This window comes from Dermacentor albipictus, chromosome 10 (genome assembly GCF_038994185.2).
Source record: "Dermacentor albipictus isolate Rhodes 1998 colony chromosome 10, USDA_Dalb.pri_finalv2, whole genome shotgun sequence".
In the NCBI taxonomy this organism is placed as follows: domain Eukaryota; kingdom Metazoa; phylum Arthropoda; class Arachnida; order Ixodida; family Ixodidae; genus Dermacentor; species Dermacentor albipictus.
In genome coordinates, this window is record NC_091830.1 from 72,390,824 (window position 1) to 72,409,346 (window position 18,523).

Below are 18,523 nucleotides of genomic sequence, written 5' to 3' on the forward strand. Positions count from 1 at the left end.
GCAGTCTGCGACGTGGGTAACGTGCGCACTCGCGCGGGCCTCATCTTCCAAGCCATCTGCGATGTTTGCACACTGCGCGTAGTGTAGGTAGCTTCGTATACGCTGTGCTTTAGATGTTTCGTACGCATTGAAGCGACTGATTTACGGAGATCAATTGGCTCGCTGCTGCCGGCCGCGATTCCTAACTCTAGCGTTCTCAAAGACAGTTTCCGCTGTCATCAAGCGATGTGTGTCATGTTTACCTGTGCGCGCGTGAAACGGTGCTGGTTAATTTAATTAAAACACGTTTTACGGGCTACTTGGCTTTAAACCATGATAGAATGTGTAAGCGCGACTGAACAAGGAGGTAGAAAGAAGCAGACACACAAAGACAGCGCTGTCTCCGTGTGTCTGTTTCTTTGTACGTCCTCGTTGAGTCACGCTTACTCATACTATCATTATTAGTTTAGTTACCTACATTGTACAGCTATCTACTAATTTGCTATCGCAATCGGTGCCTCGCGTTTCCGGCGAAATTGCGAAGTTGTTTTACGGAGATCACTTTTTCAACTTCAAAAGCCAGCGATTTTTAAAACTTACTCAATGCGGAACGAAATTCCCGGCTTGATAATCTTGTATTTCGTGACTCTCTCGAGGAATACATCCCAGCTGACGGGACTTCCCCCTACTCCAAGTCAGCCATTACCTACTAGTTCCACGTCATCGTAGAAGAGATAGTCACAGTACTTGTCGGGTGGGTACATCCTTTCATTTGTGGCAGCGTGGTTTACGGTGCAGATGATTTCTTTCACTGCGTGCAGGAAATGAGAAGCACAGGATTAGTCTTGCGCTTATCGATTACTCATGTGTACCGCAACTACGAGAAAAAGAGGATTACTCTTGCGAACACACGTTACTCAAGTGTAATTGAGGTGCGTTTCATCTGAGCGAAAGCTTTCAGTGCTTGCATCTGAGTTGAACACAAACTCTATGGGTAGCTCTTCGAGCAGTGTCGTTATTATTTTCTGAGTGCATTCCAAGAGTCGTCTTACAACTAACACCGCCAGGCAATGCAAGAAACTACGAGAGCTGGGGAATGCTTCAGAACAAGTCTTACTAGCTCGGATTTTTTACGTACTGTTGGATCTGGAGGACAATCCCTATTGCTGTCTCCCAGATCTTGGACCTTGCCGTTGAGTGCGGGAGTTGGCAGAAGTTGTGGAGGACTTTGACAGGAAAAGTGGAGGTTTATTTACATTATTTACAGTGAAAGCGCAAAGAAGTTAACAGTCATAAAATCATTGCTGGCCGGCAGCAACTCGGACTCTGCGGCCCGTGGCAAGAAGCTCGAAAGAGATGAATGAAGGAATCCTCTCCTTGCTGCTCCCGGTCTCTGGCTTTTAACCCCTTCGTTGTCTCGAAGTCACATCTAGTTCGGCCAATCGGCTAGCCCGGTCAGGTGGCGTCATTTTCGGCCAATCGGCGAGCCCTCTCAGGTGTCGTAATTTTCGGCCAATGGTAGGCGCCCGTGCGAGTGTATGTCACATTCGGCTCAGAGGGTCGCTCCTTGGGCTCCAATTGTCCGAGGGATTACTTATCTGCGGTATTACCTTGCTGGTCTGCAATTGCCGTCACAAAGGCGGACGGGGGGATTTCTCCCAGGGCTTCACGGAGCATTACGACCGCCGCTGCCTTGCGGCTTGCAAGCGCCGTCACAATAGGCGGATGGGGGTTCCGAGGGCTTCACGGTGACTTACAGCCGTCGTTGCCTCCGGGTTTCTAAGCGTTCAGCTGGGGCAGGCGGTTTGTTCTCGAGCGACCTTTCATAGCCGCAAAGCACCTTTGCTCGGGAACGGGGTAGATGTGGTTCTGCTCTCATGAATTGGGTGTGACAGCGATTCGAAATGGTCCGGCGAACTCGAATTCGGCTCAGGAAAAGGTCCCGTATCTAACAGCTCCTCAATGCCCCGGAAGTTCGGAATGGCCGGTGAAATCAATTCGCTGGCCACGAGGAACGCTGAAAGAACATGTCGGGTACTGGTGACGAGCCTCGTGTAACGAGCTTCGGGATCCCGGGTCCTGGAGAACGTATGTCAAACAAACAAAACAACACAGCACTGCACCACGTGCAAGCGCGGGCTCTCCACCCCTGACTCGCCAGGCCATTAGTAAGTCAAGATGAACCCTGATATTTTCTTTCCCCAATTTTGATAAAGCAGTTCCAACCACCTTTCTAAACTGCTATCCATATCTCCCTGAATGCCGACAAGGCCAAAGTGATATTGTTGTTGCAAATCAAAGAGGAGAAAGTTAAACAATTAATGAAAACAACTTCCATCACTATAGACAAGCAAAGTTTGGAAGCTACGAGTAGGACTTCCAGCCCCTAATAACGCTCTCTACCTCGTTAGTCAAAAAGGCGGGGGAGTTTATAAGTCGGCTTACAGAAACAACCGGCTCAAGCCATCCGCGTTCCCGTTTAACTTGCCCTTTTTGTGACGGACGGTGAAGTTATATTCCTGGAGGATTAGACTCCATCTGAGCAAGCGTCTGTTCTTAGGAGACGTGTGTCTGAGCCAGGTCAGAGGACAGTGGTCGGTCTCGAAAGTGAATTTCGCTCCATACAGATAACCAGATAATTTCTGGACTGCCCAAACTAAGCAGGCGCATTCTTTTTCGGAAGCGCTGTACGCCTCCTCTCTGCACATTAATTTTCTGCTAGTATACAGTACCGGATGCTGCTCCGCCTCTTCGCCCGCCTGGCTGAGGACTACTCTCAAACCTCTGTCACTAGCGTCGCACTGCAGGATAAATTCCTTAGAATAAGCGGGAGTCCGAAGCACTGGTCCAGATCTCAGAACCTTTTTCAGGTGCTGAAGTGCGGTTTCTTTGGCATCATTCCACCAAACTCTTTTGGGCTCTCCCTTTCGGAGAGTGTCTGTCAGGGGGCTGGCTACCCGTGAGAAATGTGGAATGTACCGCTGGTAATATCCGACGAGCACCAGAAAGGCTCTGATATCCGTCTTAGTTCGTGATTCAGGAAAGTTATTTATAGGCCCTATCTTTAGTTCGGAGGGCCTCCGCGTTCCTTGTCCTACGACATGTCCTAGGTAAGTAACTCGTGAACACCCGAAGTTGCACTTTTCGGCCTTTACCGCGACACCCGCGTCTCGTAGACGTGTCAGTACGTTTCGTAAGTGCTCTATGTGATCGTCCCAGCTGTTCGAAAAGATGGCCACATCGTCTAAGTAGGGGATCGCGTAATCTTGGAGGTCTTTCAAAACAATATCCATCAGCCTGGAAAAGCTAAACGGCGCGTTCTTAAGCCCGAAACTTAACATTAGTGGTCGGAATGTGCCAAGCGGGGAAGTGAATGCTGCGTACCGACTTGAGCTTTCAGACATGGGCACTTGCCAGTAGCCCCTAAGTCGATTGGTGATATGTACTGGGCTCAGGCCACCCGTTCAACTCGTCCTTCTATGTTAGGTATAGGGTAAAGTTGGTCCGTGGTAATCGCATTCAATTTCCTATAGTCCACACACGGACGCGGCTCTTTCCCGCTCGCCTCTGCGAAAATCATCGGGGAAGTGTAATCACTGTCTGCTGGCTCAATGATTCCCATCTCAAGCATTCGTTTTATCTCCACTTCCATTATTTCTCGCTGACGAGGTGAGACCCGGTACGGCTTGGATTGGACGGGCTCGTCTAATGTCAACTAAATCGCATGAGTAATGAGCGTCGTTCTCCCCGGCCGGCTACTGAAGCATTGGCGAAATGCCTCAAAGAGTTTACGGAGGTCGCTTACATGATCGGCCTCGAGAGTCAGTCGGTTTTCAGACAGATTCAGGTTGTCCTCTGCGGGGCGTTCCGCATCGGTCACTGTCGCTATAACTGGAAGTTCGACCGCTGCTTCTTCAGACGGGTTTACTACCATGTTTACCACCTCTTCCCTTCCACAATAAGGTTTTATTAAATTGCAGTGGTAAATGATTTCTTTATTCCCTTTTTCCAGGAATCTCTATGGTGTAGTTCGTTGCCGATTTCTTCTGGGTAACCTTTACGGGTCCGTCCCACTGTACCTCAAGTTTGTTTTTTCGTGAAGGCCTTAGGATCATGACCCTGTCGCCTACCCTAAATGTTCGCCTACGCACATTTCTGTCATAGTACGCCTTTGCGCTTTCCCGGGCCTCTTTTAGTTTTTTTTTTCAACCAGTTGTTGCGAGATGTTTAAGCGATCCAGCAATTTTAAAACGTAACTCACCCCCATCTGGCTTCAACCTGTTGCTTCCCACATTTTTCTTAACATTCTGAGGGGGGAACGGATCTTCCTACCGTATACCAGTTTGGAAAGAGTGAACCCCGTTGCCTTATGTGGGACCGTTCTCAACGCGAACAGGGTTGTGGGTAAACAGTCCTCCCTCTCGGCTTTGTGTTCATGACACAAAGCACGTAACACTCCTTTAAGTACCGAGTGCATCGTCGTAACGCTGTTTCATTGTGGATGGTACACGGAGCTGTGTATCAGCCGCACCACACATCTTTCTAGGAACGTCGTGGTTAAAGCACTTGTAAATACCGTCTCCTTGTCAGCCTGTACCTCTGCAGGAAACCTGATTCGCGCAAACGTGGTCAACAGAGCGTCGTCTATCGCAGTGGAGCTCAGCTCTTTGAAAGGAATCGCTTCAGGAAATTTTGTCGCGGACAAAGCATGATCAAAAGGTACTTGCACCCTGATCGGCTCGGCGCAAAGGCCCGACTGTGTCGATCACCAGCCGACAGAATGGCTTCGTGATTAAGGGAACCAACTTTAAAGGTGCTTTGCGTTTATCTCCCGGCTTCCCAACTCGCTGACACGCGTCGCAGGACCTTACATAATTTTCCACCTCCTTAAAGCATCCTGGCCAGTAATATTCTAACAAAAGCCTCTCTTTCGTTTTGTTGATTCCTAGATGGCCCGACCAGCCATTTACGTGACACAAAGTCAGGAGATCCGCCCGATACCTCTCCGGAACGATTAACTGATCGATGATACGGCCCCTACGATCTCGGTAGTGTCTATACAGAGTCCTCCAGTTTCGTGGATGGCCACGTTGCCCCTAGCTATACCCTCGCTTGCGTTGTAGTGTAAACGTGTCAGAGTCTGGTCCCTATATTGTTAAGCGCTGAGCGACTCCCAAGTCCGCCTAGAGAAGCCTGTCAAAACTCGCAGAGGCAGGCGAAAGCACAGAGCTGCTCTCCCTTTCTTTTACTCCCACTGACAACCTTTCTTTGCTACTTGAGTTTTCTGCTGGGATCATTTTAATTGGTACCTCTGCTGCCACACTGTTCTCCTTTCCCTCTGCTTATGAAAACAAGAATTTTGTTTAGATAAGCGATTCCTTAAGTGTACGAACAATCTGCGAGCGCTAATATGAAAATTGGAGGCAGCCGCTCCATCCCGAGTTGTCATACGCTTGTTCGGAACTTACACAAAGCAAAAAGAGTTATTAGCTGAAGCGAATGGTGGAAATGCGAACTTTATTAGAGCCGTGATTTTTTAGTACCATTATGATCCTGGGCCTTTCCTAGAGCATAGTTAAAATATAGTAATATCCATCACTTGATTTTCAGTACTGTGAGTGTTAATAGATTTTGAAAATTTGAATATGCTTTAGCTCTGGCTAAACCTAGTGGAGTAGCGATAGCTAAAGACCCCCAGCTGCGCTTAGGCTTTGCTTGTAGTGAGACATGTTGTTATACTGCGGTCTCAACTACGGCGTGTTAAGAACAGCCTGCAGAGGTGCAAGTTTTGCCAGCCAGGTGCGTGAGCGGCGTCGACTTTCCTGGAAAGACACCGCCAGCCTCTAGCATCACGGTGTCACTAAGTCTACTGTGGCCGGAGAACAATGCGCCGTGTCCTCGACCCTTCGTCGCGGGATTGCCGAGATGCATTCGATGAACCAAGCTTTGTACCTGAATACGATACCGCCGACCCGGTCTGCCGTGAGCTAGGAAGTTCTCGAGGGCGCGTATTTGCAGGCCCCTTCCCACGCACCGTTCCTGACGTAAGCCCCGAGTTCTGCGAAGACCGTCGGACCACGGTGGGCTCCGTGAAACCGGTGCGGAAGTGTGTGTGTGTGTGTAAGCCCTCCCACAAAACGGCGGCTGGGCTGCGTTGAGTGGTCGAACGTTTCCCTCACCTGGGGATCGGGGGGGGACCGAGTGTTTATAAACCATGGTTGTGCGGCTGCTCAGGGTACTTTCCCTAGCAGTCATGCTAGACTGATGAACTGCAACGTCCTTATGTAGATACTGTAAATAAACCGCGGATTCGACTAATAAACCCAGGATTCGGCTTATCCTCGTTCTCGATGAGAAGCAGTCCTTCCCTTCAACAATGTCCTCAGCGTGGATAAGCTGGACGACGGCATGGGCCAGCTACCATCTAATTCATGCCCGACTCCAATCTTGACAACTAGTTACGAGCGGTGGGATTGACCTCTCAATCATCACAGACGGTATCGACGCTCTCCTCTTCTATACTCCTGGTTATCACAGCTGCGGAGCGTGGGGTGTGACGTCATACAGAGGGCGCAGCGAGCGCCCAATGGAAGGAGCTGTGACCACGCGGCGACCGCGACGAGCCGAATTGCTGGAGGATCGAGGGCCGTGGTGTGGCGTCACAGTGGGGCCACGGATCAAAGTGCGGCGACGGCGAAGAGGCGAAAACGTGGCGTAATATAGCTATCGCTTACAAAAGGAAGAAAGTCTTGAGACTGACATTACTGCTGAAGCCAAGGAGCAGTGCGTTACGGTCATTAAAGGCGGATATGGTCATTTTCATAACTGCACTCAATTCGTCCCAAACTAATCTAAACGCTTAAGACATGGACATTTTTAAACTGTAGCCTCCCTTGAACCACTCTTGTAGAAGAAAAGAAAGCAAAGAGTGAAATTACCAGTTATTCAAGCGTTGTTAACACATGTCGACAACAAAAAGACACCTACCCGTGGGTGGAGTAGAGGATGTCTGTTCTGGGGTGGCTGACGTTGGGTGCTTTGCTGCTGAGGGATGCGGATTTCCGCGTGGACCGCTATCGATGTCTGCATCCGTGCGCTCGACGGTGATGCCACCATCAACTGCAGAGAAACAGGCCACAATGGGTCGCATACTGCAATATAACAAACGTTTCGGCTCAATTTGCCCACTCTAGCCCGACGTGACTACGACGTTTCACATTCTTGCGATTGTGTCGAGCAACGACGTATGTTATTGCCTGAGACTAACCAGCTAAATAATCCCTGTAGAGAAATGAAAGAAACGATGTCAGAATTTAAACCGTGAATTTGAGCCACCACTGGCACAGACGGCTTTAAATACATGATGAGAGCATTTAGTAGGGTTGCCATTACACCGAGTGACTATCTGGTTAGGACATTTTAATGAAATTGCGGTATTTCACTTTTCAATGCCGAGGGAGTTTATTAGCTAGCATAGGGACATGCAGCTGTAACGGGCCTTGTTCTGTACGATATTCGACCAGTTCCATATGGGCACACAACGCAGTACTTCTACGTAAATCGTTCTTTTTGCGTAATGTATGAACTCGTGCATGCTCCGAACTTCCAATCATGGCGTATGCTCGAATACAAGATATTGCCGCAAAAGTCGGTAGAACTACTCTCATAAAGCGTCGCTGAGTGTAGCCACCTTGCATATTCAAGGCAGCTGTCGTGGAATGTTTACTATGTGTGCACAAACTGCACTGACAAGATTTCGATTCCTTACAAAATATTAGGATTGATGTCATGTGAGTTGATGTGATGCAGCTGTATGAGCGCCCTACTTAGATCTCCTCATGTTGTAGTGAATGTAAATCTAATTACAGCTGCCGGTTTCCACAATTCAACATAGGTCCAAGACATTTGCAGTATACGGTAAAGAGAAGCTGGCGTGAAGCGGTTATCCAACTGCCGTAAACTGTTCATGCTCGGCGACGTGATTTGAAGTATAGATGTTACCTGCTCAGCAAATTAGTGATACGCAGAAGCCTCCACCATCATGGCTCACTCATCCCCGCGACTGCGGATTACATTATATCCCAAATCAGGCCACTTTAAATCACGCTATCTCGAAAATTAGCCCATTTTACTATGACAATTTTTAGCGCCAGCCCACATAATGCGGCAAGAAACCGACCAAGTAGGCGCGGTAATGCCCCGCAAGAAAGGCATAAAAATTTTGATTTGATAAAGAACTTAGGTGCCCGAAATCATATTTAAGGTTCGCTCATTATATTCAGGTACTCTCGTTTTACTGCACATTTTTTGTAGTGAGCAGAGGCAGCCACCTGCATATCTGCAGGGGTTGCACAGATGGGGAAACGGTTAAAACCAATTCGTTACAGGATGGCAGTCGTGGGTATGACCTATTCGGCAACACAACAAAAATGCCATCACTCAGGAGGGTTCGTATACCGTGTGACTCAGGTAAAGCGGGCCGAGCTCTTGTCAAAAAAAAAGGGGGGGGGAGAGGGCTACAGGACAAGATGATGGGACCAACAGCGTTTGAGTAGTAGTCGCCCTGCCCACGTTGTTGAATTTTTCGCGTTATAGATGTATGGTTAATTAGTCAAACTTATCAGCTCAAATACATAATAACTTGCACAAATGCGTAAGACGCAATGTCAAATTGTGCATCGCATTTGAAAACAACATGTTCGTCAACTTCGAACTGGCTACATTTCCTCCAGTTTGTTCTTTCCGCGTTTTAGTGCGATTCCGTTAAACCAGAAAGCGAAGTGCTTCCAAAAAGGGTTTCAAACAAACAGCGTTACTCAACCGTTGACTCGTGACCACCAAAAAGCCACAAATCGACGGCGTATGCGTTTCCTGGTGATATGCTCGGCGAAAGTTTTCTGTGACAATGAGGGGAGGTACGGCGGCGGAGGTTCTGCACATGTGTTACCGCGCGAAGTAGTCCTACAGCTTTTGGCAATGGTTTTTGCGCTGTCGGAGCAGACGCTGTATCGACGCAGCTTCAACGCGCAACTCTGTTGCGATTACCTAGACGCGGAAGCGATACCCCGCAAATTAAGTTGACTTCAGCACTCAGTGATGGTTCTTTTTCTTCTTTTGAAGCTGTTTTAAATAAACTTTTTATGCTTTCTCTTTGCCACTTTTTCACGTATACTCGTGAAAATTTTTTCACGAGTATGCGGAAGGAAGACGACGAAGTGATTCTCTAGTTGAACGCTGGCACTGGCTCCGTCTTCGATGACCGATTTGACAGTGTCTTTTGACTCAAATCGCAGTTTCGTTGTTACCAGTGTATTTGTGAAGGCGCTAGGAATCGCCCGATACCCAACTTTCAACGTAAGGCAAGTTTTTCGCCGTTTTCTGGAACTTGTTCGCCGTCGTCGGTGCGGTGGTGTGCTAAGCCTAGGCTTGCTTCGTGGCCGCCGGGATTGGGCCTGACCCCGGCGTGGAACCATACGACATGGCGTCCGAGATGGAGACGGCCACGTCTCCGACGACATCGAGCCCTGGCTCCGGCCAGATGTCCGTCGAGGTGCAAGGGCAAGAGATTTCTCCTGAGGAGTTCCACACTGGGATCGGCTGGTGGCAAGTGGGCCAGCGCATAACAGCCCCGGCGAGCGAGGGCTCCGCCGCTCGCCAGTCGAGGCCTAAAACAAGAGACCACGTCAACAGAAAAGTGATCGCAACGACAACAAGGGCAGCGAGAATGCCAGACGTGCTGCCGAGAAAGGACACCAAAGTGATCGTGAGGCCGCGGGGAGGCCTAAACATCGCAAGAACGCAGACTGGGATCGTTGCCTCGGCCATCATGGCTGCGGCAAGGGTTTCGAGAGAAGACGGTGCGGCGGATACCTTCTGCCCCAACCTACACCAGAATATCATGGTGGTGAGTACCCCCGATAAGGGGCGTGCTTTGACCTATGCCAAGATTCAGGCCATCCGAATCGGGGACAAGATACACGAGGTAGGCGCGTACCAAACCACACCATATGGCACGGTCAAGGGGATCATTCGAGGCATTCCCATTGAAGATACTCCGGCGGATATTGACCGGAACGTTGTTAACTCAAGAAATCCATTAGCAAGAGGGGCGCAAAGAATTGGCAATACGACTACCGTAATTGTAGCTTTTGAAGGCCAAAAGGTTCCAAATTATGTGTGTTATGGTCCTGTGTTAACGAGGTGCAGTCTGTACCGCAAGCATTTCGATGTCTGCAAACAGTGCGGCAAAATAGGCCACAGAAGAGACGTTTGTCCTAACCCCCATATGAAAGTGTGCTTCGATTGTGGGGCCAATAACCCTGTCGATGGCCACGAGTGTACGCCTAAATGCAAACTATGTGGGGGACAACACCCAACGGCCGATAGAGAATGCAAGAACAAATACAAAACTCCCTACGTAGTAACGAAAAGGCAGTGGGAGCGCAAGATGGCGGAAGAGCGCGTACAGCAACAACTAGCATCCGGAGAGTTTCCACCGTTGATGACGTCAGCAGGAGTGAGCGGCACAGCTGGTCGCCACGAGTCACGCTCGCGCGGGCACAACAGCGAAAGTCAAAACCGAAGCATGAGCCGCCACCGCCGATCCCAATCCAAAGACAGAGTAGCCTGGGCAGACGTAGTAAAGTCGGGGGTAGCCAAGAAAGAGCAGCAGCAACAGCAGCGACAGCAGCAGCAGTCACCGCCATTTCGAGGTGGTGGAGGGAAATTTAAAGACGAAAGTGAGGCAATGAAGGCGCTAAGAGAAGCAAACGAGGCGTTGCGGAAGAAGAACACTGAACTAGAGGCGACAGTCAATAGGCTCAGCAAGGAAATGGCAGAGATCAAGAGATTGATGACGGTCCAGCCACAACAGCAGCACGCACAGCCTTTATCGCCACAACCACAGCAGATGGCAATCACCGAGGATGAACCCGAAGTAGCGGTGAACCCGAGGACAGAGAACGCGGCCTCGGCGGGTCCGGCACCCAAGAGAAGAGCAATTGAAAATCTTAAAGAGCGGAGACTCAGCGATAGGGTAGACAACCTTGAAGATAGGCTCACCCACTTTGAAGAGTATATTCGCACGACATTCACCAAGACAATTACCGACCGTTTCATAGCAATTGAACAGACGTGCCAGCAATTAACGACGACAGTACAGAATTTGGCAACGCAAATGGCTAACTTTCAGCAAACATGGATAGGACATCAACCACCGCAACTACAACAGCAGTGAAAGGCCTCCTGGTCTGGCATTGGAATTGCAACGGTTTTGCTGGGAAAAAGGCTGCACTTCAGCAACACTTAGAACAAGTATCAAGAAAGCCAGATATTATCATGTTGCAAGAGACCCTCATTGAGGAAGTAAAGCTCTCAGGTTACCGGTCCCACGCCAGCCCACCAAGCTTCCGGACCGCGGCCGGCAGTAGCGGCAGGGGAGTTTGCACCTTGGTGAGAAAAGGCATCACGTACGTCGAGCACGAGTTATTGAGCAAAAGCCCAATCGAGCACACCATGGTAGAGGTGGTTACCGGGAAAAAGCAGAAGGAAAGCTCTTTTCTGGTAAACGTGTACAGTAGCCCCTCACACGGAAAGCAGAAATTCAAAGCACTGTTACACAAAGCGTGCAACGTCGCGGGGCCCGACAACAGGCTGGTAATCTGCGGGGACTTCAACGCGCCGAATCAAGCCTGGGGTTACCCCAAAACATTGGCAAAGGGCAGGGACCTAATGCAAGATGCTACCGACTTGGGACTAAATCTAATTACCGACCCAGCATACCCTACAAGAATCGGCAACTCGATCACCCGAGACACAACGCCCGATCTCACTTTCGTCAGGAGTAATGGCGGTAGTATGGCGGACTTCGAATGGCGCAACACGGGCCACGAATTGGGAAGTGACCATTACATTGTGGAGGTCGCTGTCCCGCTCGGTGGTACCGACGAAGTTGGCAGAAGCCTTCGGAAACATAGGATTACTGACTGGGACGTGTTTCGAGGATTGTTACCCGAGGAACAAACCAAAATTACGGACATTGAGAAGTGGTCCACCGAGATTGTAAACAACGTAGAAAAGGCCACCAAGGAAGTCGAGACGGACGAGCGTGTCCACAGGGTCGACAGCCGCCTCGCCCACCTCATCGAAGCCAAGCAGTCAATCCTGTCAAGGTGGAAGACGCAGAGGAAGGACAAACAGAAAGCTACGCAAGAAGGTCGCCGAACTCAACCGCGAGATCGAGTCCCACAGCCGAGTGCTATGCACACAGCAATGGAATGAGGTTTGTAACGCAGCGGACGGCCAGATGCACTGCGGCAAGACGTGGAGTATGCTGAGGCATCTTTTGGATGCGACCACGACCAAGTCTCACCAGCACCACAACTTGGCCAAGATCATCCACAGGGCGCTGACCGAGCACGGGGAAGACGAAGTGAAGAAACGCCTCGACGACAAGTACCTCCCGGTCACTCCCACAGACACGCACCCGGACTACCTAGGCGAAGCAAACGAGTGGCTAGATCGAGACATTGAAGTATGGGAAGTACGGGTTGCCCTGCACGATCTCAACAGCAACTCCGCCGCTGGTCCCGACCGCGTTACGAACAGAGCGCTGAAAAATCTTAACGAAGCGGCGATAGAGAACCTCACGGCATACTTCAACACTTGCTGGCGAGCCGGATCATTACCTTGGTAGTGGAAAGCAGCCAAGACCATGTTGATTCCCAAGCCGGGCAAGCCACCCAACATTGAGAACCTCCGGCCGATCTCGCTTACGTCCTGTGTGGGCAAAGCGTTGGAGCATGTACTCATGAACAGGTGGCAGAGGTACCTGGAAGATTCGGGGCTCTACCCAAACACCATCATCGGGTTCCGAAACAAGCTCGGAACTCAGGACGCCATGATACAACTGAAAAATGACATCCTCGATGACACTACTAACACGAAAGACAAGCGAGCCATCTTGGGTTTGGACCTGCAGAGCGCTTTTGACAAAGTAAGACACTCTGCGATTCTGGCCCAGGTGTCACGGCTAAACATGGGCAAGAGAACTTATGCGTACATCAAGGATTTTTTGACGGAGCGGACTACTGAAATCATCGCCGGTGACCTGCAGCTCCAAAAGAAGAAGCTCGGCAGTGTCGGGACCCCCCAGGGCTCAGTCATCTCGCCATTGCTTTTCAACCTTGTAATGATAGGGGTGGCCGAGCGCCTCTCACGAGTCGCGCGGGTCCGACACACCATCTATGCCGACGACATAACGCTCTGGGTCCCAGGAGGAAGCGACGGACACATCGAGAATACATTGCAAGAGGCGGTTGACGCTATCGAGGAGCAGCTGGACGGGTCTGGGCTCGTCTGCTCCCCAAGCAAGTCTGAGCTGTTGGTGGTTCCTCCGAAAAGGACAGCAAGGAAGACGAAAGGCAACGAGCCTGCGAGAGAGCAAGACACATTAAAGATCAAGACGAGCGGTGGTCACATGATCCCGGCTGTCGAGAAGATCCGAGTGCTGGGGATGCTGATTGAGCGCAAACGAGTCAACGGCGAGACGGTCAACCGTCTGGCGGCCAAAGTCACCACGGCCATCCGCCTCATTAAGAGGGTGTCGCACAGAACAGCAGGCATGAAGGAAGAAAGCCTCACCCGGCTAGTGGAATCCTTCGCTATAAGCCACATTAGATACGTTGCTGCTTTCCACAACTGGAGGCAGTGCGAACGCAATAAGATCAATGCGCTCATACGCAAAGCGTACAAGGCTGCACTCGGACTTCTCGACTGCACAAGCACCGACAAGTTCCTGGCCTTGGGAGTGCATAACACCCTGGAGGGAATCGCCGAGGCGCAGAGGACCGCTCAGCTCGCGCGGCTATCAGAAACAAGAACGGGCAGACAAGTGCTGCGTGACCTAGGCCTGGGACCAAAGGAAATGGGACCCGAAAATACAGAGGTGCCTGTACCGGACGCAATTAGTAGACGGCTACGGGTATGTCCGGTGCCAAGAAATATGAACCCTGAGTTCCACAAAGAGCGGCGGGCGGCGAGGGCCAAGGCGCTCATCGATCTCCATGCCAAAGACAGGGGTGCCGTGTTTGTGGACGCGGCAGAGTATCCCCATGACAGAAAGGCATTCGCCGCTGCAGTCGTCGGGGCATCGACCGGTGCAACTAGAACAGCGGCGAGTGTGCGGACTCGAAGGGCGCATCAAGCCGAGGAGGTGGCCATTGCTTTGGCCATCGCCGACCCCGAGTGCACGACTGTGCTCTGTGATTCTAGGACGGCAGTGAAAAATTACGCCAGAGCAAGGGTGTGTGGCGAAGCCGCGCGTGTGCTGCGTGTGGTCGATCTCGCGAGTAAAAGTCGGTGTGCGGTGATAAAGTGGTTTCCGGCCCACATGGGCAGTGATGTGTCGGATCGCGGCAACGCTAACCACAACGAGACGGCGAACGCGGCGGCGCGAGGACTAACCAACCGTGCCGCTGCTACTACAGCCGACCCGTCGTGGTGGTGGGAAACCAAGGACAAAATGACTTCGTACAATGAAATTGTGAAATGGTACCGACTAGAGCGAAGGACTATGTCGCCACCTCATCCGGGCTTGACCCGTAAGGAGGCGGTTTTATACCGACAACTTCAAACGGGGTCGTTATTCACCCCGGTGCTGATGAGGCACGTGTGTCCAAGTGTTTATGAAAGTGATCTGTGTTGTGTGTGCCGAAAGGAAAGAGCCACTGCAGCTCACATCCTTTGGGACTGTGCTAAGAATCCGCATGAAGCTGCAACACTAACAACGATCCCGCCGCGGCTCGAGGCCGCAACGAGATGCTATGACCAAGATGTTCAAACCCAGGCCGTCCAGCAGATCTCGGCGGCCCTCGAAAGGCAACGACCGAGCGAAACCGGAGGGAGGCTGCCACCCCAAAGGAGGGGCAGGCGCGGTCGACCTAAGGGAATAGTGCGGCCGCGGCCGAAGTAGAGGCGCCACACGCCGCGAAGACGTCATGGCCGCGTCACGGTAACGCCTCCCTAACAGGGGAAGGCTAACCGTTCTGCAGGCGTTCAGAACAAAGTTTCTTCACTCACTCACTCACGAGTATACGCGTACTGCACCGCCTATAGAGGCGTCACTAATGACAGCCTAGTGGGCGCTTCCGAAAGTACGATGGCAATGTAGTAGCAGACAACCCTTTGCAGCAAGGATATCAGACGTTAGGGGCGGCGATTTTGTCTTTGTTTCGATGTCACGCCGCTGGTTCAGCATTGACATTGCAGGAAAGGCGCAGGCTCATATAAGGTCCAACATGTGCACAGCGCAACCGGACATGAAGAAAACCATGTTGACATCCGTGTCATACGCGTCCAGCACACAAATGCAACGAAGCCCATTTACACGAAGTATAGCTCGCGTAAAGTAGCCACTTCGTTTTATTGACTAAGGAACTGTCTCACTCGTGATGTTGTTTAGTTTACCCTTGCCCTAACTCTGTTTCTGTACTTCAACAACACGCCACACGTCTTTCGTGCAAACTTATATATCTCCACACGGCTCGATGCCGACACATATATTAGGGATCATGTTACCAATGAATACACGTTAGGTTCCCAAGTAAGTGCTGTCAATGTCGCCTCAAGAATTGTAATTGCAAATTTGTTAATGGGAATACGTACATTAGTGAAAGAATTCACCGAACCTTGGGGGAATCAGGACTCTGAATTAGCGCTGCACCGTCCTTCCAATCCTGCTGCTTACGTTGTCGAATTGCTCTGCCCGCTGCACTTATCACAATCTGAAATTTCCTTTGTGACCTGCCTGGAAACACGCATAGCTGAAGTCTTAAACTCATGAGCACATTTTTCTAATATTAAGGAACAAGGAAGCCACACAATGCATTTAAAGGTAGAGCAGCGCCGCCAAGGCCAGGTTTAGTCCTATGTGTCGAAGGTATTACACGGCTACGCAGCGAAAGGTAATATGAAAGAAATAACTACAAAATCCGAATCCAAAAGAGCATTGCTCGTGGTATGGAATGGAATGGAATGGAAAACTTTATTCACTCTTTAAAGGTTTTAGCGGGTCGAGGCCGAAGTCTTCATTCTTGAAGCTTGAGTCCTCTTCAGCCATGGATGGGCCCCTAGTCCAGGGCTCCACTGAGCCGGGCCGCCTCGCACGCGTGCGCTATTAGAGCTCTTTGAGTCTCTAGCTCGCGGCTGGTGAGCCAGCTCTCCCATTGCTCCGCACTTGGTGTTTTGTGTTTGTGGAATGCCTGGTTTCTTGTACACTCCCATGTAATGCGGTATAATGTTGGCTTAGCTCCACACCACGGACAGGTTGCGCTATACTGCGTGGGGAAAATCCTACTTAGTATGTGTAAGTTTGGAAAGGTGCCCGTTTGCAGTCTCCGCCATCCTGCGGCCTCCTCCTTTGTTAATGCTTTATGTGGTGGCGGATATTGATATCTTAGACCCTTATAGAGGTTTAATAGCTCTGAATAGCTGTTCCCGCAGTTGATCTGTGGCCCCTCTGGGGCGGTTGACGTTCCTGCTCGGCTGGTCATCCCTCGAGCTAGGCAGTCCGCCCCTTCGTTGCCCCTGATCCCTGCGTGGCTTGGTATCCAGATAATGTTATGTGTGGGTTGTCCCTCAGCGATTGGAACTCTGCTGAGGATCTTGAGTGCCGTGTTACTTATTTTGCCTCTTATATAGCTCCGGCACGCCTCTTGTGAATCTGTTAGAATATTGAGCGATATTCCTGTTCTATAACCTTCTTCCGCTGCCAGTGCGACAGCAATTTCCTCTGCCTCGGTTATGTTAGCCACCTCGGCCGTGAGTCCTGTGATTAATTCTCCTTGATTATTTACTACTACCGCTGCCGCGTTGTTTTTGTGTGCGTGTGAGTATAGGGACGCATGGGTATAGAGTGTATTGTCCCGATGTCCCATCGACTTTTCGTAAAACTCTGCCCTAGCCTGTCTCCTACTCGCATGGAGGTTTGGGTAAGTCTGCTCAGAAACCATGAAGGAGTAATAACTGCACAAACACGACGAGAGTTTTTCTACCAAAATTGAAGAACAATACCACAGGTAGCAGCTAACCGCAATCCTCGCCCTGAACTGCCTCTTTTCTAAAACATTTCCAAAGCAACTACCGTATCGAAGGCACCTTCGCGTGAAAGAAATGAAGCTGTTAAAGAAGCACTTGAAAGTAAATAATCGGAATAAACTGCAATTAAAGCGCAATTAGCTGGACGGACGGAGAGTGCAAGGCGACGGAGGGTCCGTACCAGCTTTTAGCGTTTGACTTGCTGTGTGTCATCGCAACTAGGCTGTATTTCTACTCTTCTCAACTTGCGACAAAACATAGCGTGATGTAAGCCCCTGAAGAACGAGGCGAGGTGAATACCTGGTACTTGCGCATGAAGCTACTAGCAGCAATTCAACCTACGCCATAGCACGCACAACTTAGATCTAAAAACACCAATGGCGTGAGAGCTGGTGCCAAGCTAGAACTGGCCACGTAAAACCACCAAAATCAGCCCTTTCAAGTCGCAGGATCTTCAACACAAACCAAGATGCACTCCTGCAGTAATGCGTCCTAGCAAGAGCAACACGGTTAGGAAGTGACCAACGGTAGAGGCGGCAAGCGCCATTCGGAACCTAAGCGAAATATATTTAACCCGCATGCTGCATTGCAGACAAACTCAATCAATACATGGGCGGGACGGGATCATTTTCATCACCTACCCATGTAAACATTATGAAGTGTAACAATCACCCATATGGCATAAGAAGCGTGATAACAATTATTTTAGCAAGCGGCGATTCATATATACTGCCATATAGCTGCCGCTGATGAGACCTGGCGATAAATGGTTAGAACAGTGTCACCGCACGTTCTGCGAGTTATTTGACCATCTAGCCATGCAACAGTTGTTTTTTTATAGCTTGCCTTGAAACTTCGGCCACCACACACATATAACGGCTGTTGTTTCTTTCCCTTCAATAACGTGAACCCATCACAGAAGCACGAGCGACGAGAAGAGAACGGGAGGCGGCTGCCTTTTTTTCCGAATGAACTTAGCAACGTCGCCACCAGGGCGCATCCGTGGCCCCACACTGCGCGTGTAGTTAACAGCCGGGGCTTGCTCTGTGTTCTCCTTTTTTTTTTCCTCGCTTCAGTGGCATACTTTCCCGTCGCCTAAGCCGCTGCGCTGGGCTTCCGGAATAAGTGTCACGCAACTGTATGCTCGTAGCAGCACCCTACAGCTGAGCGGTCGCCTGGTCGATTTTTCACGCCAACAAGTCAGCTTGTCCGCCATCTTGATGTACAGGTTCCATGAAACCCCTTTGGCGAGAGTTGCTGTGACGTTCGCTTAATGTAGGACCCCGCCTTCAGTTCAGGTGTAACGCTTGTCAATAGTCAGAAGGCTAAGCGCGTGCGGCAAAAAGGGCGCGAAGACACATGTGAAGAAGACGACGCCTCTAGATGGAGGAACGAAGTGGCGAGCATCTTTTGAACACTTGATGCGTGAAGCGCGAGGGAGGAGAAGAAA

At 50.5% G+C, this 18,523-nt stretch overlaps 1 protein-coding gene across 1 annotated transcript in view; it reads right to left on the minus strand.

The window, feature by feature from the left end:
* The window catches only part of LOC135898190 (uncharacterized), an 85,858-nt gene that overhangs the window by 41,420 nt on the left and 25,915 nt on the right, over nt 1–18,523 (minus strand). The window contains exons 6-7 of the mRNA XM_065427016.2: nt 6,967–7,098; nt 580–790 (exon numbers count right to left, since the gene is read on the minus strand). Coding sequence (XP_065283088.1) covers nt 675–790; nt 6,967–7,098 — 248 coding nt within the window. The 3' untranslated portion in view covers nt 580–674. The remainder of the gene's footprint in view (nt 1–579; nt 791–6,966; nt 7,099–18,523) is intronic.